This window comes from Rhinopithecus bieti, unplaced genomic scaffold (genome assembly GCF_001698545.2).
Source record: "Rhinopithecus bieti isolate Rb0 unplaced genomic scaffold, ASM169854v2 scaffold_9581, whole genome shotgun sequence".
Lineage (NCBI taxonomy): Eukaryota > Metazoa > Chordata > Mammalia > Primates > Cercopithecidae > Rhinopithecus > Rhinopithecus bieti.
In genome coordinates this window covers 4,498,314-4,521,374 of record NW_016806413.1, presented here as the reverse complement: position 1 = coordinate 4,521,374, position 23,061 = coordinate 4,498,314, and the positions used below count along the sequence as shown (strand labels likewise).

Genomic DNA, 23,061 nt, shown 5'->3' with positions numbered 1-23,061 from the left:
TTTTTTTTTTTTTTTTCTTTAGAGACAGTCTTTCTCCCACAACCAGGCTGTAGTGTAGTGGCCTAATTATAGCTTACTGTAGCCTTGAACTCCTGGCCTCAGGCAATCTTCCTGCTTTCCCTCCCAAAGCTATGGAACTACAGACAGGAGCCACCATGTCCGGATGGTTTTTGGGGGCTATGGCAAGTGCAGGCTTGTCAGAGGAATTAGTGGGGAAGCAGGGATTAGTTAGGAAAACCTCTCCACTTCTTGTGTTTCATGCCAGGCAGTGTTTGTAACTTCAGAACCTGCCCTTACCTCGCCTACCTGCCATGTTATGCTCATTTCAACTACTATCCCCTGCTGTATAGGGAGTGCCTTGAGGGCAGAGATCATGTTAGTTTTGTTCCCCCTTCTATACAGAGGGTGGAGCCCAGGACCTGGCCCAGCTGAAGGAGGAGTGTGCTGCTGTTGTCTCTGTATTTCCATGTGCTGCTGTTGTCTCTGTATTTCCAGGTACTCCTTGTTGATCTCTAGCCAAGACGAGGAGCCTCCTTATGAGATGTCATCTTCTGAGCTCTTTTGATGGAGGGAATACCAGAGTGATGATTGAACATGGAAAGTCTTGGCACAGTGGCTCACGCCTGTAATCCCAACACTTTGGGTGGCTGAGATGGGAGGATTGCTTGAAGACAGGCATTTGAGACCATGCTTGGCCACCAAACGAGCCCCTTTCTACAAAAAAAGAAAACAAAACAAAACAAAAAACCGTGAAAAGCCTCATCCAGAGTATTTCCCACTGAGAGTTTTGCTTTCAGCCTGTATTTGTGTGGAATTAGACTGTGTGGGAACATTCTAGCTCTCCTCCTCCTCTGACTAGTCATCCCTGGCTTTTTGTCTTTGTTTTTGGTTAAGTCCCCTTTTCTTTTTGGTGTGCTTAGATGTGGACATCTGTCAGTGCTCTGGCTTGGGGTCTCCTCTTGCCTACATCTTCTTTGCTTTGGCTGTTGCCTCTCTGCAGGTGATGGCTATGTTCCTCTCTACTGCCTGGATATGTTGCCGGAATCTCATAGAAACTGAACGTGTGCTTGTCATCCTCACACTAGCTCTTCTTACCATCTGCCTGACTTGCATAGAAGCCCGGTGTGGACATGCGCCAGGCCCTCACCAATGACCCTGTCCATTCTCAGAGGTGCCTTTCCCTGCTCTCCTAAATCCATAGATACTAAATTTGTACCTCAATCCTGGTTCTGAAACCTGTTTCTCTGTCATCACAAAGAAATCATGGAGCCTCTCTGTAGTTTGGTTTCCTTTTTTGTGGGTTTAAGGAAGATTCTGTGACTTTGTTGGTGATGACATGACATTGGGAGATAGGGTCCATTTCTGATTTTCAGAGAGAGGAAGTAAGCATGTGTGTCACTGTTTTAGAGAATTGTGGCACCTACCCTGTTCTTCAACTCTTGGTGCCTGGCCTTGTAATGAACACAAATGATCTTTAAAAGAAGTTAGATTTTAAAAATAATATTTTTATGGCTCACACTTATAATCCCAGTGCTTTGGGAGGCCGAGGCAGGAGGATTGTTTGAGACAAGGCATTTGAGACCAAGCTGGGCAACATAGGGAAACCCCCATCTCTATAAAAAAATGTTTAAAAACTACTCAGGTGGTGCATACCTGTAGTCCTAGCTACTCAGGAGGCTAAGGTGGGTGGGTCACTTAAGCCCAGGAGTTCGAGGCTGTAGTGAGCTATGATCATGCCACTGCATTCCAGCCTGGGCAATTGAGTGAGACTCTGTTTCAGTAAAAAAGAAAAATAAATAAATAAATAAATAAATAAATAAAATAATATTTTTTTCTTTTTTCTTTTTTTTTTCTTTTGAGATGAAGTCTGGCTCTGTTGCCCAGGCTGGAGTGCAGGCACGATCTTGGCTCACTGCAACCTCTGTCTCCTGGGTTCAAGTGATTTTTCTGCCTCAGCCTCCTGAGTAGCTGGGATTACAGACACATGACACCACACCAGGCTAATTTTTCTATTTTCAGTAAAGACAGGGTTTCACCCTGTTGGCTGGGCTGATCTCAAACTCCTGACCTCAGGTGATCCACCCGCCTCAGCCTCCCAAAGTGCTGGGATTACAGGCATGAGCTACTATGCCCAGACAAAATAATATTTCTTTCTATCACGAAAGTATGCTGATTTTAAGTGATTTTGAAAATAAAACAAAAGATGACTAACAGCAACCACCACTCACTTTTGTGAGATTTTCTAGATTTTTTTTTTTTTCCTGCAACGCATATATTTAAGGACATAATGCATTTTAAATAAATATATGTTGATTATTTCCCCTGGCATTAAATTTCTTGAAAAACACAGTTTTCAGCATTGCTTAATATTCTGTCATTTATATTTGACCATTCATCTATTATTGGGAATCCAGGCTATTTCTACTTCTTCCCCAAACAACACATGAGTGAATACCCTTTTACTTCTGGATATCAGGCCAGATAGTACAAGCAATTTGCCTGAAAACACTGAATTTGGTCTTTAAGAAGCCTAAACACATCCTAAAGATTTTTTTATTCGATACCCGAGGAGGGATGTCTTACCTCTTTCTTAGTTTGTGCAGGTTGTTATTCATTAGTGAATGTTTGGAAAATAACCAACAGGTAATTGTCAGGAAGGCAATGACTAAAGTTTTTGTGAATATGGCATATAATTTCAAGAAAGACGGGTTTTTTTCCCTTAAACTCAAAGTTACCAAGAGATCAACTTCTCAAACTTTGTACCAAAGGCAGTTTTGTGGGGGAGAGCAGGAGTGTATGTTATTTGTGGAGTTTAGCTAGAATTGAGAGATGCACCTGATCACTGTGGAGTAGTTAATATCTCTGTGTGGGTTGGGTAACGTTGTTTTATAGTGAAGGTTTTCTTCTTCCAAGTGACTCTGAGAGGAGAGAAAGTGGTTGGAGACCCACCAGTCCTGCGTGAGAGGGCCATTTCTCCATCATCCACCGACTAAATATGTGACCTCGGGCAAATCACTTATCACTGCGTTGGGACTCGGTTTCTTATCTGGAAATTATTTAGCATTAAATATTTTATGGTTCTTTGAATGTTTCTTTGAGAGATTTTCACTCTCTAGTTAATGGTATCCCATGATGAAGTTTTTTAAAATTGTTTTTTGTTTTAGGGTCATTTCTTCTTCTTCTTTTTTTTTTTTTTGGTTAATTAATTAATTAATTTATTTATTTATTTACTTTTTTAAAATTTTATACCTTAAGTTCTAGGGTACATGTGCATAATGTGCAGGTATTATGGTCATTTCTTAATTTGAGTTTTTCTGTATTGCAAAATAGGAATTAAGAGAATAGGGACCTTTTTGTTTTATAGAAATTGTAGTGTTGTTTTCTTTTTCAAATGCAAGTGCTATTAAATTGCGTTCAGGTGATAATCTAGAGAACTTCCTACAAGTATTCTCAGAAGAACACTGTAGACATACGCACTGAACTGTCTAAGCATGTTTTAAATTACCCAGGATTTTTCTTGTTAAGATTTAGATATGTACGAGGCTTAAATTCCAGAAGATTACAAATTGTCGAAAGTAATTTTCATCTTCAGAGAGTAAATGAATGGAGCAGGGTCCATGTCTGCTTGAATGGGCCAATATCCTCTTCCCAGGGCCTTTTGTTGAATAGGTGCCTAATGAATGCTTCTTAAATAAGCGAAAATGCAAAGACACGTTTTAAATTTAAAAAATAAGCTTTTCCTTCCTTATCTTGTTTCATAAAAACAAGATTTAAAACCCATATATAGAATAACAAGATCATTTTATTTGTTGCCACCTTCTAAAGATTGCCTTCATTTTAATTAAAATCCTAAGTGAAACAAAAATAGAGACACTGGCCAGATGTGGTGGCTCACACCTATAATCTCAGCACTCCGGGGGCGTGAGGCTGGAGGATTGCCTGAATCCAGGAGTTCAAGACCAACCTGGGGAACATGGTGAGGCTCCGTCTCTATTAAAAAAAAAAAAAAAAAGTACAGACACCACAAAATGCAGTACGCCTGTACAAATTAAATGAATAAATAGCACACAGTGCTGACCTTCTGAAGGGGAGTGCGGTCAATAATTTTATTATTTTATGAAGTGGTGACCTAAAAGAAAGCATAGGGGTGTGTGGGTGTGTGTGTGTGTGTGTGTGTGTGTGTGTGTTTGGAGGAGGGGTATCTTTTGGAACATCAGCGAGTCTGTTGTCACCTAGACGTGTGTGGTGAGGCAGGGTTGAATGAAGGGAGGAAGGATAAATTATCAGGGTGGAGTAGAGGTTGTACTGAGTTGGAAAGGGGATCTAATTGCCAGGAACTTTTCATTATCATCTGCTAACAAAAACTAATGCAAGATAGATACGTTATAATGTATTTATAGGTAATTACCAAGAATTTCTCTTGTGTAAATGCCCAAGTACTCTGGGTATGTCCTTTCTGCCATCCCCAAGCTCTGGGGCCATTTTGTTCACAGACAAGAACCTAAGTGAGCCCTGAGAATTGTGCCTTCTCTCTTCTCTTACTGCTCACATATGCGGACTCTTCCTTGGGCCCATTTTCCACCATTGTTAGCTGACACAGACGGCTGCAAGATCAAAGGCAGAAGCAGGGACACCCTGGAACACAATCACGTCCGCTCCATTAGTCAAATGCAGTCATGATGTCTCCACCCAGGTGTGGGCCTGGGCACCAGATGCTGAGTGGAATTGAAGGCGCCCGTCTTGGGGAGGTAATCAAAGGCAGCCTTGTAGCAGGGTGCGTGACAGCACCAGGAGCCTTTCACAGTGTCTGGTGAGCACCGCAGCCAGGTACTCATACTGGTCAGCAGACCTACCCTCATGGTCCCTGGGCTTACTTTGTCACCTGCCACCTACCAGGTTTCATTTTTTCTCATCAAACCAGATTCCAAGGTTGAGTATCTATTTTTTTCTTTTAAGAAGAAAATGCCTGGCAAGCAATTCTGTACAGATTGACAGTTTTTCTTTTTCATGTTATTTCAGCATATCTAAGACAAAACTGGAACGGACTCAGGTGGGAAATTGACATGACAGCTCAGCTCACACTCCACCCCCCGTGATGGGCCCAGGCTACTGTGATTCAGCTGAATTTTGGCATGAATGGAATATGGGGCCGTTTGAGCTTCTGGTTTACTTGTGTTTTGAGGCCTGTGGCACCTGCTACCTGACTTACTGGACATAGGAGTGAGATTTCCCATACAGTCTCCCAGGCTGGCAGGAGGCAGACTTAGAACCATGCAGGCCGTGTACTGATGCCACCACACATGCAAGCTCTTTTTCTTCTCTCTCTCCTTCTCAGAGGTAGGGTTGATTTTAATGAGAACTACATCGAGGCCAAGATACATGTTGGCTCCTCAGTGCTCTGCCAAACGCCATCTCCCTGATTTTAGATATGTTCTGTAAAAGCCAAGCTTTGTTCCCCCATCTTCCCCGGAGGTGGGTTGATGCCTGTGCCTGAAATGAGGAGGAGATGTTTTCGGAGGGGGTAGTTGACAGCAAGCTGTTCATTAGCAGCCTGCCTTCTGCCGTGGGTGCTCAGTGACTGGCAGTGGCAACATTTTAAAAAATAAAGATCAGGCTGGATGTGGTGGCTCACGCCTGTAATCCCAGTATTTTGGGAGGCCGAGGCAGGCAGATCATGAGGTCAGGAGATTGAGACCATCTTGGCTCGATAGTGAAACCCTGTCTCTACTGAAAATGCAAAAATTCGCTGGGCATGGTGGCTACTCGGGAGGCTGAGGCAGGAGAATTGCTTGAACCCAGGAGGTGGAGGTTGCAGTGAGCCAAGGTCGCATCACTGCACTCCAGCCTGGGCGACTGAGACTCCATCTATAAATAAATAAATAAATAAATAAATAAATAAATAAATAAATAAATAAATAAATAAAATAAAGATCAGAAAGATAACTCTGCAGAAAGAAGCACCTGCTCAGTTAATTTTCTGAAGCAAGTGGAAGGAAGGCCTGCTTGTAAGGCTGTCTTTCATGTGAGCCCCATGGCCCCCTCAAGGATGGAAGGTTAGAAAGCCTCTTCCGGGTCTTCCTTTCTTCTGCTGTAGGCTTCTTGGCTGGCCTGGCATACAGGTGCCCTGACCAACAGGGAGGAAAGCTTTGGAGTCTGAGGGCAGGTTCCAGAGGGGAATTGGGACCTCCCAGGGCTCTGTGTGCTAGCAGGAAGGAGGAGCACTGGGGACACATAGGAATTGGGAAGTTATTTTGTTCAGATGGCCACATCAGGGCCTGGGCATGCCTGTGCTGATCACCTGTGAGGCCTGGGGGAAGGTGGGATGCGGCAAGATCTGTGAGGTCTGAGACACTCGGGCAAACTCATAACTGCATCATTTATATATACTTTATCGCTTAATTGTTAGTGTTCATCTTTTTAATGTGTTGCATAAATTGAAATATTCATATACTCAACACAACTAATAAGTACAGACTTAGAAATTTTATTAAATTCTTTTTTTTTTTTTTTTTTTGAGACAGAGTCTCGCTCTGTCACACAGGCTGGAGTGCAGTGGCCGGATCTCAGCTCACTGCAAGCTCCGCCTCCCGGGTTGACGCCATTCTCCTGCCTCAGCCTCCCGAGTAGCCGGGATTACAGGCGCCCACCACCTCGCCCAGCTAGTTTTTTGTATTTTTTTAGTAGAGACGGGGTTTCACCGTGTTCACCAGGATGGTCTCGATCTCCTGACCTCGTGATCCGCCCGTCTCGGCCTCCCAAAGTGCTGGGATTACAGACTTGAGCCACCGTGCCCGGCCTAAATTCTTTTAAACATTTAAATTTGATTACAAATATATTCAATTAGATCTGCCTTAACATCACAGACCAAATCTGTTAGATTCTCTTAAATGCTCACAAAAGAGAACATGTAGGTCTTCTAGCACTGACAACAAAACTCCTGATACTCACACTTAACATAAGCATTGGTACTGTGGGTTTAATTCATTTATTTGTGATTTCTGAATCTGTTTTATATTTTTGCAATGATCTAGTAATCTTAATAGATATTAAAGAAAATACGATCTCAGCAGTTGTGTTAGATTCCTAGGGCTGCCGTACAAATTACCACAAACTTGGTGGCTTAAGACAATAGAAATTTATTCTCTCACAGTTCTGGAGGTCAGAGGTCCAAAGTCAAGGTGTTGGTACTGCTGGTTCCTTCTGGACACTCTGAGGGAGAATCCGTTCCCTGCCCCTCTCACAGTTTCTGGTGGCTGCCGGCCACCCTCAGTGTTCCTGGGCTTGTGGCCACATGCCTCCAGGTTCTGCTCTGTCTTCACGTTGTCCTCTCCTCTGTGGGCCTTTCTCCTCTTCTTTTCTGAGGACACTTGCCATTGGATTTAGGGCCCACCTCAATCCAGGATGATGTCATCTCAAGACTTTTAACTGAATGACACCAGCAGGGCCAGGCACGGTGGCTCACGCCTGTGATCCCAGTACTTAGGGAGACCGAGGCAGGCGGATCACTTGAGGTCAGGAGTTTGAGACCAGCCTGGCTAACATGGCAAAACCCTGTCTCTACCAAAAATACAAAAATTTAGCCAGGCATGGTGGCGCATGCCTCCCAGCTACTCAGGAGACTAAGGCAGGGGAATCGCTTGAACCGGGGAGGTGGAGGTTGCAGTGAGCCAAGACTGCGCCACTGTATGCCAGCCTGGGTGACAGAGCGAGACTCTGTCTTAAAAAACAAAATAAAACAAAAAAAGAAGAAAATGAATTACACCTGCAAAGACCATTTTTACACCTCCACAGCTTCCAGGTGGACATTATCTTTGGAGGGGCCACCTTCGACCTGATGTCTTTTCCTGAAATGACAAATTCTTTCTATTTGGCCACTTGTGGTTGTGACCCAGTGTCCCATCCAAATGACACACTCATCTGGAACATGTTTGAACACACGTACAAGGTTTCTTAGTGTCTTACTGTTATCATTAGCAGCTTTTATCGAGCTTTTATCTTCCAGGAATTTGGGGCCCCAGTGTGGGCAGTCAGCTCTCCTCTGGAGCCCTCTGGCTAATACATCATCTTACAGCCCTGGGGGGGATCCTGCTCCTACCTGAGTGTAGTCTGTGCCCACAGCGTCAGGCCTTTCTGTTCTTGATACTTGCTTCCTCCTTCCATGTAGGGTTGGCTTATTCAGAGCCATCCTACTTAGAGACGTATTTGTACACTGTTTTATAAAAGGCATTAGTGGCAGAAACAGAGCAGTCATACATACCCACCCCTGCTGCTTCCTAAAATGGATTAAAAAGAACTTCCTAATATATTCTCCCCTCCTTTATGTATCAGTTGCCCTCTTCATTTGGTTGCCCTTTACATTTTGATATTCATTGAAGATTCATGGCCTTTACAGGCTCACCTTGTCTCTTTTAACCATTATTAACTCTGTTCTCTTTTGGATATTCAGATTGTCACAACACAGTGCATGGTAGTCCTTTTAAGGTGGCTTTTGTATATCTTACCACTTCTACCCCAGACCTTTTGACGTGGTCTTTGCTTTCTTGAAACCTGGTGTTGCAGGTCCCTCTTGATTTTCCTCTGCCCCGAGACATGGAATCAGCAGCTCTACAAGGAGCCCCGTTAAGGTCTAAACTAAATCTGGGCACCAGAATGTTGACTTGCTGCTGATGGATGGGAGGGGTGTCCTTGTGCAGCCACTTATGTGACAGAGCTGGAAAGAGTTGTTTTGTTTGTTTTTAATATCACAAAGTTACATAGATGTTTTCAGTTTAACTCTTGCTTTCCTGATCATTTATTTTGTTTTGTTTTGTTTTTTTTTTAAAAAAACTTCTCAATTTGTTTTCTCTCAATTTGTTTTCTCAAGGTGCTAACTTAGTCTTTATCTTCTTTAATTGTACCTCTTTTTTTTTTTTTCTTTCAAATTCCATTAGCAGGTAATCCTTGGATGCTTTTTCATTCACTTATTGAGAAGTGGAAAAGGCTTAGGACGGGGATCGTTTCTGGTTTATATCCAGATGCTTTTGGTGTTCTCTGTGCAATCCTGGGCAAGTGACTTAGACCACTTAAGACCCGTTTCCTTGTATCCACAATGGGGGAGCCATTAGGTCAAGGGGTCTGAGGAGTAAGTGAGATATAAAGTACTAAATGCCAGGTATACAGTCAGCACTTTCTAAATGGGGCAGCTGAAGATGTGACTAAGGAATGGCTGACCAGGTGGCTGTGAGGCTTACCTGAGACTGGTCCTGGGACCTGTTCTTATTCCTAACTTTCTGGTGGCAGTGATGGAGGAGAGTAGGGTCATGGTAGGGAGGAGTCTGCTTTTTCAGCTGCAGTAAACCTGGGCCGAGGGAGAGCTGTAACCCTCAGGAGCGTTGGGACTCTTGGAGTGAAGGAAAGTGGATTTGATGTCAGATAGACTTGGATTTTAATTGTGAAACTCTTTGCGGAACTATGGACAGATTACTTTGTCTTTCTGAGCATATGAAAGAGTTTTAGTGTAGTTCACTTTGAAATTGCCTTGAAGCTCATAAAAATCACCCCTAAATGATGCTGTTTCCTTTGTGCTTATTTATACATTGTTTTGTTTCTTTCCCATTTGCTTAAAAAGTGAATTGGGTATGTGCAGCCTTTGGACTTAATGTAAGCTGTGCTCAGTCATGTATTGTCACTGATGTAGGGTCCCTCACTCCCTACCTCACCCCACCTGTCACTCCTGCTCATTACTGTGAACTCAGTGCCTTTGGATCAGTTATGCTGGAAAAAGCTTACAAATGGCATTTCTACCTCATTTCCCTAATTATAGCTTAGGAATTTGTACCCTCTTTTTAATTGTTTATTTCCTGGCGTATTTCCCTTAAAAAAAAAAAAAAAAAATTAGAGTGATGAAGATGACCACAACTAACATTTATTGCAAACTCATTTTGTCCTAGGCACTGTGTTAAGTGCTCTGCCATACACTAATTGATTATAGCTTCCCCTGTCTCTGTGGAATGTATTATAATCACCCCCATTTAGCAGATGAGACTGATGTATATACTAATAAGGTCACAGACGTGGAAAACAAAGAGCCCGTACCAAACCTCAGACCATCTGACTCCAAAAGCCCATGCTCTTAACTATGAAATCGGTTATTTTTTACTTGTTTTATGGTAATGGGGTAGGAATAAAATGTTAAACAAATTCATAGTGCCATAAGGTAAATGTGCCATGTTTTATTTAAGGGGTTCTATCAAAACAAAAGGCAAGCAAATAAGGGATTTGTATCCTTGTATTTTTTTTAACTTTAACAAAATTTATTCTTGTAATTTGAGAATACATTGTTCCATATAGATTGGATTATTTCATTAAAATGTATTTGTTTCTTGATTCTGTTACATATAAAATTGTATGTGGAGAAAACATGTGCAAAGAGATGGCTAGGATTTCAGTAAAAGACAAAGGTTTATCATGAAAGCTAATCTTTTATGTAACTCTTGGGATCAGTTGAACCCTACTGAAGTATTACATTTCTTCAATTCTAAATTTCATAGAATGTCAGTTTTTCTATGTCTCTTGCATTTAAGTAATATTCATTGCATTTTTCTTTTATTTTTTAATTATACAGGTAATACATGCTGATTGATTGGTAAAAAGTCTTGCAGTCTGTAAGACACACAGTCATAATCTTCCATCTCCTCTCCTCCCCAAAGGAGCTACTTTAACATTTTAGTATGTATTTTCTTCTACAAAGATATATGCAGTTTTGAAAATTTAACAACTGCGTAGTTAAGAATGGGCAAAGAGAGCCGACCATCGTGGCTCATGTCTATAATTCCAGCATTTTGGGAGGCTGAGGTGGGCAGATCACTTGAGGTCAGGAGTTTGAGACCAGCCTGGCTAACATGGTGAAACCCCGTCTCTACTAAAAATGCAGAAAATTAGCTGGGTGTGGTGGCACGCAGCTTTAATCCCAGCTACTCGGGAGGTCGAGGCATGAGAATCACTTGAACCTGGGGTCAGAGGTTGCGGTGAGCCAGGATCGTGCCACTGCACTCCAGCGACAACAGAGCGAGACTCCGTCTCAAAAAAAAAAAGTTATGTGTATTTTGAACAAAGATATTTGATATGATTTGTAAACAATAAAAAATGTATGCATTACCTTTTCACACTTTAGCATAATTTTCAGTTGCTGAAACTCAAAAACATGTTGATGTTACTCGATTTTGTATACATCTCATTTACTTTTCTGTAAGTAGATATAACTTTTCAAAAATGTAGTCAATTCCCCAACTTTCATCAATCTTCTCAAGACAATGAATATTGCATATTGTACTGAACAACCTTTCAATTTCAGCATGTGGAACATAAGACAGTGGGCCTGCATATTTAGTTGGGTCATAAGAAAGAACAGACCGGAGGTACTGAAACCCTTTTCCCAGGAGAGACAACACTGTATCTGCATAATGTTCGAAATCTCCTAGATTAATGGCAACCAGTGCTCCTCTATCCCAAATTCTGTCAAATTTGTCGATATGTGTTTGGGGAAGATAAAAAATGCTGCAACAGTGCAATGAAATGTTCTCTGAAGAACTCTTAAATACTTTGGCTCCAGGAACTTTGCTGATTGGTTCTTCTGAATAAGAAAGATTCTGCTCTGTAAAAAATTCTCATACCCCAAGTGCACTGATTTATACACCAACTATACTGTGTCCTTGGTCTGCAAACCATTTCATCTCAACAACCATTTCAACTCTCGCCTTTAAGAAAAGTATCCAAATGCTTCTTCAATAGCTGATGTCCTTGTTCTTGATGAAAAGCAGTATTGCTGTTCACCCACTTGTCTTGCCATTCTTCCAGAGTTCGTACTTGGTTTTCCTGACCTCAATATTGGGATACTCTTCCATATCAAGTGAAGCTCTTGTATCATTCATAGTTTCATAGATACCATTGTCTCATAAGCGAATGTTTTTAATGCCTTTACTGGTTTATTACAAAGGATACTGTGAAGGATACAGATGAAGAGCTACATAGCTCCAGGAACTTCCATGTGTTCAGCTATTAGGAAGCTTATCTGACTTTCATGTGATGCTTTGAGGAGTTTACATTTCCTGTTTCTTTATTTTATTTTATTTTTTAGTTTTTGAGGTTAGGGTCTCACTCTGTCAACCAGGCTGCAGTGCAGTGGCATGATCACATCTCACTGCAACTTTGAACTCCTGGGCTCAAGTGATCCTCCAGCCTCAGCCTCCCAAGTAGCTGGGACTACAGGCATGTGCCACCACACCTAGCTGGTTTAAACTTTTTTTTTTTTTTTTTGTAGAGATGAGGTTTGGCCATGTTGCCCAGGTTGGTCTTGAACTCCTGGCCTCAAACTATCCTTCCTTCCTGGCCTCCCAAAGTGGTAGAAGTAGAGGCATGAGCCAATGCAACCAGCCCTCCGGTTCCTTTATTAAATCATTTTGCAAATTCTTGTTGGGCCTCCCCGACCCTGATTGGATCGAACTGGTGAACATTGCTGATTTTTTAGGAGTTCGTTGTTAACTATTTGCCTGTTTATAAGGCCCATCATCGTCTTTCTAAAAGAAAGACCTTACGGAACTTTAAACAAAACCTCAGAAAACCTGGGGACACCGGCCTCCATTCATCTGTCTTGAGGTGAATGTCTGAGGGGGCTGGTTTGGTGGCTTGCAGTGGGGCTCTTGAGAGGCACCATCATGGCCGGAGATAGGATGATATAAAAGACTAGAGGGAGAGATGAGACGTGTCAGGTAGCAGGGGCAGTTTTAAGAAAGGAATTAAAATCATTGTCTGCTGACTTTAAATAGTCAAAAGTCCTAGAAAACTTAAAATGCATATTCAAGTTGGAATCAGGGAGAGGGAATAAAGTAAGTGAGGGAGGCTATGGGATCTGATATCTACTTTGACCATAAAGAATGTGCAGTTGGGTTGGGGATGCCTTGGAGGGGGAAGAGATGATGACAGAGGGGCACAGGTCCTCCAGGGTATAAGTGGTAGCCAGGAGACAGTATGGCCAGGGATGGTGTCATTCCCTTGTCTCCTACATTTTCTGAACTTTTCTGGAATCCTGTTAACAATTTTAGCCAAAATTCATCATCAACATCAGTGGTTCCACTGCCCCATGCAGGGATGGTTTATTTGTCTGCTTGTGGTTTGGGCCCCTGCCTTTAACTTCTCTTTTCCCCCCGAGACTTGAGGCTCTGCTATCCATAGAGCCAAAGGATTGGATCCCTGCAGTCCACAAGGGGACAGGACCTGCTGTCACTAAAGGCTGGGCCAAATGGGGTCAGCCAGCCACCTGGCAAGTGGGAAGGTCTGATGTGGTATCCTGTCCAGATGTGCAAGCAACGCCTAATGATGAGGGCCAGAGATGGCTGTAACATGAGGAGAGGGTACCCCAGAGCAGAGAGAGATTTCTTTGAGGGCCTCACAACACAGCATTACAGGCTCTTCAGCTTCCAGTGATTTAGGAAGATTGAGATAGATCAGTACAAAGTATAGATTCCATCTAAGATTCTCTATATAAGATGTGTGTGTCTATGTGATTTTCCTTTAAATTTTCTATTTTATACACAGAAGCAGATATACACATGTATAGAAACACACACACACACACACTATTATCTGTATATATGCTGCTGTTGACACCAACAGATACTTACGGTACCTGGCCAAGAGGCCAATGAAGTAAGTGGTTTTGGTTTAGGGCAAGGTTCTCAACCAGGCAATTTTGCATCCAGGGGACATATGGCAATGTCTGGAGACATTTTTGGTTGTCACATCTTGGGGGTAGAGAGTAGTGCTACCTGCGTTTAGTGGGTAGGCACCAGGGTTGCTGCTAAACATCCTACAATGCCCAGAATAGCCTTCCACAACAAGAATTATCTGACCTCAAATGTCATTAGTGCTGAGGTTGAGAGAACCTGCTTTAGGGAATGAAATTCAACCTATAGGGTAGTCTAAAATCTGTCTTATTATCCACTACCTTGTTTTATTATGAATATTTCAAACATGTCAAACATTTAGAACTAATATTAACTGTATTTTTTAAGGAAATAAAACATATGGGTGCATTTCTAAGGAAAGTTTTGAAACCCCATTTCCTCACTCCTTCCCCAGAGGCAACTAACTTCCTACAAATGGACTGTTTTCTTCTAGTGTGTGCATTTTTGCGCCTTGATTACACATGTAAGTGTCCATGAAACAGCATATTGTACTACACAAGCCCTTTGTGATGGTGCCCTCCTCTATTTGTATGTGACAGGCTATTTTTCTAGAAGTTTGAGCAAAGGCATGAGCAGAGAATAGTAGTGCATCTAAATGAAAATGTTTCCATTTTCTAAGTCATTTACATTTCCTTTAAGTGGTGGTCAAAAATCATAAAAGACGTTTAATGTGTTAAATCAGGTTGAAGAAAGGAAACCAAAAGTAATGATTTGCAGATTTTAAAAGGTAGCACTTTTCAAATCCAGAATCTTCTTTCTGTCGTGACCCAGAGTAGGGTGAATAAGCTTGTCCTTACATTTATTGAAGGTGATGATGGTGCTGACGCCCCTGCCTCTCCCTTGCCTGTACCCTCTCTTTTCCCTGCCTGGCATCTCTCAACCTCTGCTGCCAGCATCCTTGGAAGACATTTCCTCCATCTCTGCATCATTTTTCAGAGCCGGCCAGTTTCTATGGCAACGGTTAGATTGAAAGATGAGCGGCGAGCAGGAGACGAGGCTTGAGTGAGACAGCCGGTGGTGGTGTGTGTCCCTGACGTCACCCTCTGGGCGTCTGGATAGGATGATCCTGGCTACTCCCATTCAGGACTGCTGTCCAGTGCCGCTTTATTGGCAGTGCTGCCAGGGTCTCCGGTAGCTCTGCAAATTGCCTTCCTTTCTGCTCCTCCTACTCCCTCCTTCCCCCATATAATTTTTCTTTTCATTGGCCACATTCCTGTTTTGGCTCCAGACTGTCGTTAAGAATGTACAGCCTAATTCTGGTGTGTTTCGGGATGTTCTTCTGCCCAGTATTCTGGAAGGGCGGGGAGGCATGGCAGCGTTTTACTTGATGTTGATGGCGCTGTGAAGTCCATTCTTTCCTCTGCAAGACTACTGACTATGCAGAAATTTATCGAAGCGGATTATTATGAACTAGACTGGTATTATGAAGAATGCTCAGATGGTAATTATGGCCCCTGCAAAATACAGCCGGGATGTGTATAGGGGCATTGTCTCCTTCTGGGTGGCAGAGGGGTCCTGAAACCTTTAGGGGAGACAGGCAGCTGGCGGGTGGGGGGTACCAGAACTAGCACCACTGGCTCCGACAATTCCAAAGGCATGGTGGAGGAGGTGGCAGGTGGGCAGGGCTCTTTACCGTGAAAGACTCCTGCAGTATGTATGATCATTTGCTTAGAAGGGGAGATGGTTTTTGGTATGCTGGGCTTGTAAGTGTTATACTTCTATTGGATTGAATTCTCTCTGGTGTGAGACGTGAGTGTGTTGTTGATGCATGTATGTGTGCAAGTGGAAATGTGTTCACTGCACTCTTGCTGTTGGAGGGGTTAGGAAACTGGGGGCTTGGAACAGTGTGTGCAAGAGGTGGCTTCCTGGACTGTCAGCAGCAGGCCTTGAAGACTCTGCCCTTTTCTGAGCCCAGAGCTGGGAACTATCGGAGGCTGGAGAAAAGGCAGAAGCAGCTTACCACTTAGCGGGTGATTCAAATGAAGTTTGCGGGTTAGATCCAACAGAGATGGGGGTGGGGTGGTGATGGGAAGGGCAGGGAAAGAATGTGTCCTTCTGTCACTACCTTGGTTTGTGCAGGGAGGGTGTGGCACATTCCAGGGGAGACTGGGTAGAAGCCAAGTGTGTGGCTGGACAGGTCTCAGGAGGTTTCAAGCACATGGAAAACAGCACTGAGGTACGTTCTCAGAGAGATCACAGTGGGTGGGGTCTCAGGTTCCTGGGGTGTTGGACATCAAAATTGTGTATTACACTGTTAATCTAATCTGTCTTCTTCAATTTCTTCTTGAAAATGACCCTCATATCACATGCCTTCACAAAAGAAGGGCACAGTTAATATATGCACTTTGAGGGTCTGTTCCCCAGTGATGATATGTTCCCAGCCCTATATGAGCCATTAATAGATAAGGTAAGTGCTTTTTAATTGAGTCGGGAGTTTCAGAATGCTTTATTCCTGACTACATTTGATTAACCTGAATGATGTAACAGGCTGGGACCTGGCCTAGTTAGTAAACTGAAAAACTGCATAATTATCTCTTATCCACTGATTTTGCCTCAACTGTGGGTTAAGGCTTTCTCAGGGGTGGTATTTAAATGTGTGGAAAAACTGCCGGTTCAACCCCACTGTCCCCCGGCTTTAGATGCAGACATTGTCATGTTGGTTCTGTGTACATCTTTAACTGTCTTGAGTAACAAGGATTGGAGGCAGCTCCCAGGGTCATGAGGGCAAAGGATGAATGAGTTCTTTTTTCTTTGGAATATATTCATTCTTAAAGCAAGTTCCCATTCTGTTACCTAACTCCAAAAGGAAATTCTAGAGATGCTCCTTTTTGGAAACCATCATTGACCTCCTTCTAGTTTCCTTGGTGATTTGTGACTCATTGAACCCTCTCTAACTTTTTTAAGTAAGTGATTGAATACATCCTCACTGTACCATTGGATTAGGGAGCACTGGTTACAGCAGGGTGCTGTCAGAGGCCCGTGGATGAGTCAGGTGTAGATGCCATACTAGAAGTGGGGGAAGAAGGTTTCCTAATACCATGACCCAATTGCCACACCATCCAGTTTCCTTTACACCCTGAAATAAAGCCAGTCACTTGCCATGGTCAATCTGGAGGGTGAGTGGAGGCCTGCTCTTATCTGGGTGTCCATCGGAAGGATTTTCTTACCCAGCATTTCCTCAGTTGAGTCTTTTGGCCCTGAGAGACCCTGATCTGTCTTCCTCTAAGAGCAAAGGAAAATGGAAGAGGAGATGGCTCATCTGTTCAAGGGTAAATATATTAATTGCTGTTATTGTCTGAATGTATGTTGAGCAAAATACTTGTCTTTTATCCTCTATCCCGTTTTGGATAAAGGGAAGAAGGTTTTTGAGGCAGAATTTACTGGGACCACTGGCATTTTCATAATCCCATTTAAAGAGGCAGTAAAGTAGGGAATAAAAGGAACAGAAGTCCAGAAATTGGTTTAGGAAACGTACAAAAAGGAGATTTCTATTATGCGCTACTTTTGTGGTTACTTGCTTACACATTTCTAACTAGTTGGGTTCCTTCCTAGCTTCAGGCAGGTTAGCCTGGAAATGAAATTTGCCCGTTTATAAGTATTGTCTTTTATTTGTCTCTCTCTTTTTTATTGCAAGTCAATAGACACGCACTATTGCTTTGTCTCTGATTATTTGGCATTTGAATTGCCAATGAGGGAACCTTTTAGGGAACTTTTGATACTAATAAAAGGTGAGTCAAATGTTTTGAAAAAGATGCAGAATCATCATTTATGTCAGAGTTACTGACTCACACTTAAATTGCAGTGTTAGCACTGAGAAAGAAGTGTATATGGATGGGAATATAGATTGTAGGCCAATTAGGACCCCTCTTTTGAAGTTGGAATTAAGGGATGGCTACTGTTCTCTTATATCTTTGAGGCGTAGGAGAACTTTATTCAGTGTTGAGTAACTGTATTCCTCCCATTTATTAATGTTTGTTCTGGTGGTCTTCTATTCAGCACTCATCTCTGCCTGCCCTGCTCTCCCGCCCCCAGAGGAGAATATAACAAGAGGCATGGGACAGGGGCTTATAAGGATAAGACATTGGAGGTGTTGATTACCCAGTGTCTTCAAGTAACCTTTATAAGAGATTTGAAATAGCCAGCAATCAATACAAAACAGCAGTAGTCTTGGCAGAATTTGCACATACATACTCAGTATTTACAGTTTAAACTCCAGTGTCAGACAGGGTCATTGTTACTCAGATTGAATGCATCCCATCTCTGGTGCAGAACCTCTAAAACTTGGGAAATCATTGAAAATCATCTGCCTATTAAAAAAGCAGATTCTCAGACTCACACCAGACTAGGAGAAGTTCTGAGAAATCTACAATTTTGGCACATACTTTGGGGGATTCTTTACATCACGTGTGTTTGGGAAACTGTGCTCATGTCGGTGGAAAGCAGCCCCAGGCATGGGGAGGGGCTGGAAAAGAATTATTTAGGTCAGTTTCAGGATCTTAGATGGTTTCTTGGCTACACTGGTCACTTTTTCAAGTGTGCTTAGAAAGAGTATGACACCTTTTTAATTTTCAAAAGGGCTTGGGTTCAGTGTATGTCCTTATGTTAAAGAAACAGCCCTCTTTGTAGTTACTCTAGAAATAGGTAGAATGGCAGAAAGAGCGCTGGCTGTTTGTGTTTGAGGGCTGTTTTGTACTTCGTGTGGCCACCTGGTATGGGAACATCCTGGGATTTCTGTGAGCCTCTGTGAACCCAGATTCCCCATCTGGAAAACAGGAGTAACAACACTGGTTGGAGCCTTTGTGGAGTGTAAATAAAGTAATAGCTCTTTGTAATCGACGAAGAGCCAGGTCAGTGTTTAATTTTATTTTCTCAGAAACAGTACTAGTTATTAAGTCCTTTAACAAAAAAATCTCTTTGAAAAGGCTGATGGGGGCCTGGCATAGTGGGTCATGCCTGTAATCCCAACATTTTGGCAGGCTGAGGCGGAAGGATCGCTTGAGGCCAGGAGTTTGAGAGCAGCCTGGGTAACGTGAAAACCCTGTCTCTACAAAAAATCAAAACATTAGCTGGATGTGGTGGCATGCGCCTATAGCCCCAGCTACTTAGAAGCTGAGGTGGGAAGATTGTTTGAGCCCAGGAAGGTGAGGTAAGCTATAATTATGCCACTGTACTCCAGCCTGGGCAACCGAGTGAGATCCTGTCTTAAACAAAAAAAAAAAAAAGGTATTTTGAACAAGGTACAGCATTTTGACCACCTGTTCATGGCATCAGTTTCTTTTGTAATCAGACTTGCTCTCCATCCCCGCTCACCTCCCCCTTTTATAACCTGATAGATTTGAATGTCGGGGCAGGAGGTGGTCTAGTTCATACTAATTTCACAAATGAAGAAACTCAGGTAGATTGTCGCAGAAGTTATTCTTACAGCTTCTTACTCCATAATGAAGATTTATGGTATACGCAAGGCCAGTCTGGTGTGCTCTGTCCTCACCTGATTTCAGTGATCTCTAAAGTGTCACCCAAGATGGCAGTTGCTGGTTCGTGATTTTTTTTTTTTTTTTTTTTTTTTTGTGCATGAGTGAAGTTTTGTTAGAGGTATTTTAAGCATTAATTGAAAAACTGCATTTCTGAACTGAGTTTTCGAATTTTCCTACACGTTGATGCAAACAGATCCCCAGATCCCCAGATCCCCGTTCCTCTGTCTTGTGTTTTATTGTGTGATGCACCCGTGAAGGTAGAGGTTGACTTCTCTCTTTCCACACACAGCACTCTTCTCTCTGGTTATTAAGGAGATTAAAAAAAGAAAAAGAATGAAATATAAACAGTTTTGTAATGTAACTGTTTTAGAATTAAGTTTTTATTAATATCACTGGCTGTAGTACAATAGAGATAATGTCCTCTCTGACACAGGAGCTGAGGACTAGAGACTTGGCAAGAAGGCCAAAGCAAGCCCAGAACCCAAGTTTTTGGAGCTTTGTGGTACTCTTGTTTAATTAATTAATTAATTAATTAATTTTTTCTTTCTTTTTTTTTTTGAGATGGAGTCTTGCTATGCCATCCAGGCTAGAGTGCAGTGGCACAATCTCGGCTCACTGCAACCTCTGCCTCCCAAGTTCAAGCAATTCTCCTGCCTCAACCTTGTGAGTAGCTAGGATTCAGGTGCTGGCCACATGTCTGGCTAATTTTTGTGTTTTTAGTAGAGATGGAGTTTCACCATGTTGGCCAGGCTGGTCTCGAACTTCTGATCCGCCTGCCTTGGCCTCCCAAATACGGGTGTGAACCCCTGCACCCAGCGTTATTTATTTATTTATTTATTTATTTATTTATTTATTTATTTATTTATTTTGAGTCAAGGTCTTCTTGTCACCCAGGCGGGAGTGCAGTGGCATGATCACGACTCACTGCAGCATTGACCTGCTGGGCTCAAGCGATTCTCCTGCCTCATTTTTAAATTTTTTGTAGAGATGGGGGTCTCACTGTGTTGCTCAGGCTGGTCTCGAACTCCTAGGCTTAAGTGATCCTCCTGTCTCAGCCTCCCAAAGTGCTGGGATTACAGGTGTGAGCCTCTTTGCCCAACCTTATTTATTTATTTAAATCGTATGAGCAAGGTCTTTGGGGACATGACCCTCAGTAGGGCCAACCCTGCTCTCTAGGAGCAGAGAAGTGAAATGTGAGTGAGGAACGTTGAGCATCAATGGGACAGATGAAGTGGAGAGAAAGTCAGACCTGAAGGAGATGGGGAGCAGTGCTGAACCAGACCTTGAAAGATGGGAGGATTTAGGCCTTGGGAGGTGGGGATGTTGAGGTATAGCAGAGGAAAAACTTCATGCCTCTACCCTGCTTGATTCAGTAGCTAGGTGCCCTGAGAATCAAACTGATAAAAGACATTAACAAGAGAAAAATCAGTTTTAATTATGTAAGTAGGCACTGGCAATCACAAAGAAATAAGAGTCAAAGAGGCAATTAAAATTTGGAGGATTCTATATGATCCCAAAGGGCAACAAAGTATGGAGAAAAGGTGAGACAAAGGAAAAGGGGTTTGGGGTTCCTTCTGGGGAGTAAGTTATGGGAAGGCAACTTGGAAATGTGGGATACGCAAGGCTTGTTTAATAAGGTATGTGCAGATTCAAGTGGGTGCCTTGTCCATTGATAAGAGATTGTACAGGAGACGGAGACACCCTTCCAAATGTAAATTTCCTTTACAAAAGGGAAATTTATGCTCCATTTTTAGAGCTTTTCGGGCATCTGCTGTTCCTCAGTTTCTTGTGCTCAAAATAAACCTTATGCCAAAGGGGCATATTTTGTTTGGGGGTGGCAGTCTGGTCCCCTTCACAGGTGAGCTAAGGCAGTAGCATTATGTGGGCAGAAGTTAACGTCTTGTTTTGTCTATTTGAGGTGTGGTGGGAAGCCAGGCTGGGAGCAGAGGCTGCAGGGGAGATGCAGGGTGTGGAAGCTAAGAAAATATAGAGTTCCCATCTTGAAAATAAGGGGCACCCTTTAGATCAGTGCTATCCAGTGGAGCTTTTTGTAATGCTGTAAATGTTCTTTTCTGTGCTGTCAAATATGGTAGCCACTGGTCACATATGGCTGTGGAGCACTTGAGATGTGGCTAGTGTGACTGGATTTTAAACTTTATTTAATTTTAATCCATTTAAATGTAAACATTAATAGCCCCAGTGGCTCGTGGCCACTCTTTGGACAACACAGGGTAGAGCTTTGGGAAGATGACTTCTATGGAATATGTCAAGTAGATGTGAGCGGGAGACAGAGAACGATGTGCCTCCGCCCTGCAAGAGGTGATTGACCCTCCCCTCCACCTGTCTTCCTGTCCAGTGTTCCTGGAGATGGATCAGGAACTCACTCTCTGCTTCCTTGCTGTGGGTCCCAGTGTCTAGTCTACGCCTTTGATACAGCACACACATCTGTTACTTAACTGTCTTTCACACCTCCAGCTCCAGGCTCCATGTCCAGCCTGGCTCAGCTCTCTTCATCCCTCAGTTGGCACAGGGATTCCCAGGCTTTCTTGCCGGTCTTTGGGAGTCATATTTTGCTTTGACTTTTGGAGAAACTACACTCTCAGGGAAGATGCCCTTTGGCCCATCTCTGCCTTTAACCGTGAAGTGAAGGCAGATATGCATGACTTTGGAGAATTCTGTCACACCCTTGCAGCAGGAGGGGAGGAAAGAAGAGAATGGGAGAGGGAGATCCTGAAGAGTGTCTAAACCCAGAGAAATGGGGTGACATGAAGAGTCTAGGGTTGGCCCTGTGTTCAAAATTTCATGTCTTACGCAGCAGCCAGCCTGAAGGGGCTTCTACTGACCTAATATGGGGCAATCTGAACATCAAAATAAATAATAATGGTCAAAGATTATGACTTATAGAATAAAGGAAGAATCCATGAGTCTATACTGATATAAATAAATGAATGACTAAATAATGGGAGGGAAGAAAAAGTTATTACTAACAATAGAAATCCAACTAATAAGTGTTGGAATGATGGAATTAGAAATTAGAAATTCACCACTTTCCATCCATCCACAGAAACGACTAAGACAAGACTTACTCAAACTAGTGGTCTCAAAGTATATCACTGTGAAACACTGTTGAATAACAAAGGGAAAAATAATAGCTTCGCAGTGGGGAAACCAAATGATCAAAGCTGACATTGGGCTTTAAAACTGGAGCTTTAAAAATTACTCATGGGGGCTGGGCGCAGTGGCTTATCCCAACACTTTGGGAGGCCGTCTGTAATCCCAACACTTTGGGAGGCCGAGGTGAGTGGATCACTTGAGGTCAGGAGTTTGAGACCAGCTTGACTAACATGGTGAAACCCCATCTTTACTAAAAATACAGAATTAGCCAGGTGTGGTGGCGGGCACCTGTAATCCCAGTTACTTGGGAGGCTGAGGCAGGAGAATAGCTTGAACCCAGGAGGCGGAGGTTGCAGTAAGCAGAGATTGCACCACTGCACTGCAGCCTGGGAGACAGAGTGAGACTCTGTCTCAAAAAACAAAACAAAACAAAACAAAACAAAACAAATCATTACTGATGGATGGGACCAGGCATGGTGGCTCACACCTGTAATCCCAGCACTTTGGGAAGCTGAAGCAGGTGGATTGCTTGAGCCCAGGAGTTTGAGACCAGCCTGGAAAACATAGTGATGAGACCCTGTCTCTACAAAAAATAAAAAAATTAGCAAGGCATGGTGGTATGTGCCTATGGTGTCAACTACTTAGGAGGCTGAGGCGGGAAGATCGCTTGAGCCTAGAGGTCGAGGCTGCAGTGAGCCATGATCACACCATTGCACTCCAGCCTGGGAACAGAATGAGACCCTGTCTCAAAA

General features: G+C 42.9%; 1 protein-coding gene and 1 pseudogene across 6 annotated transcripts in view; one reads left to right on the top strand and one right to left on the bottom strand.

The window, feature by feature from the left end:
- TRAK1 (trafficking kinesin protein 1) overlaps positions 1-23,061 on the top strand; it is a 215,195-nt gene that overhangs the window by 118,535 nt on the left and 73,599 nt on the right. For 2 of the 6 annotated variants that reach the window (XM_017876386.1, XM_017876390.1), the window contains exon 1: positions 14,800-15,162. The exons of the other annotated variants lie outside the window; for them this stretch is intronic. In XM_017876386.1, coding sequence (XP_017731875.1) covers positions 15,099-15,162 — 64 coding nt within the window. In that variant the 5' untranslated portion in view covers positions 14,800-15,098. Of the gene's footprint in view, positions 1-14,799; positions 15,163-23,061 lie in introns of those variants that run through there. 6 annotated transcript variants of the gene reach the window in all.
- LOC108532350 (thiopurine S-methyltransferase-like) lies at positions 11,217-11,909 on the bottom strand (annotated as a pseudogene).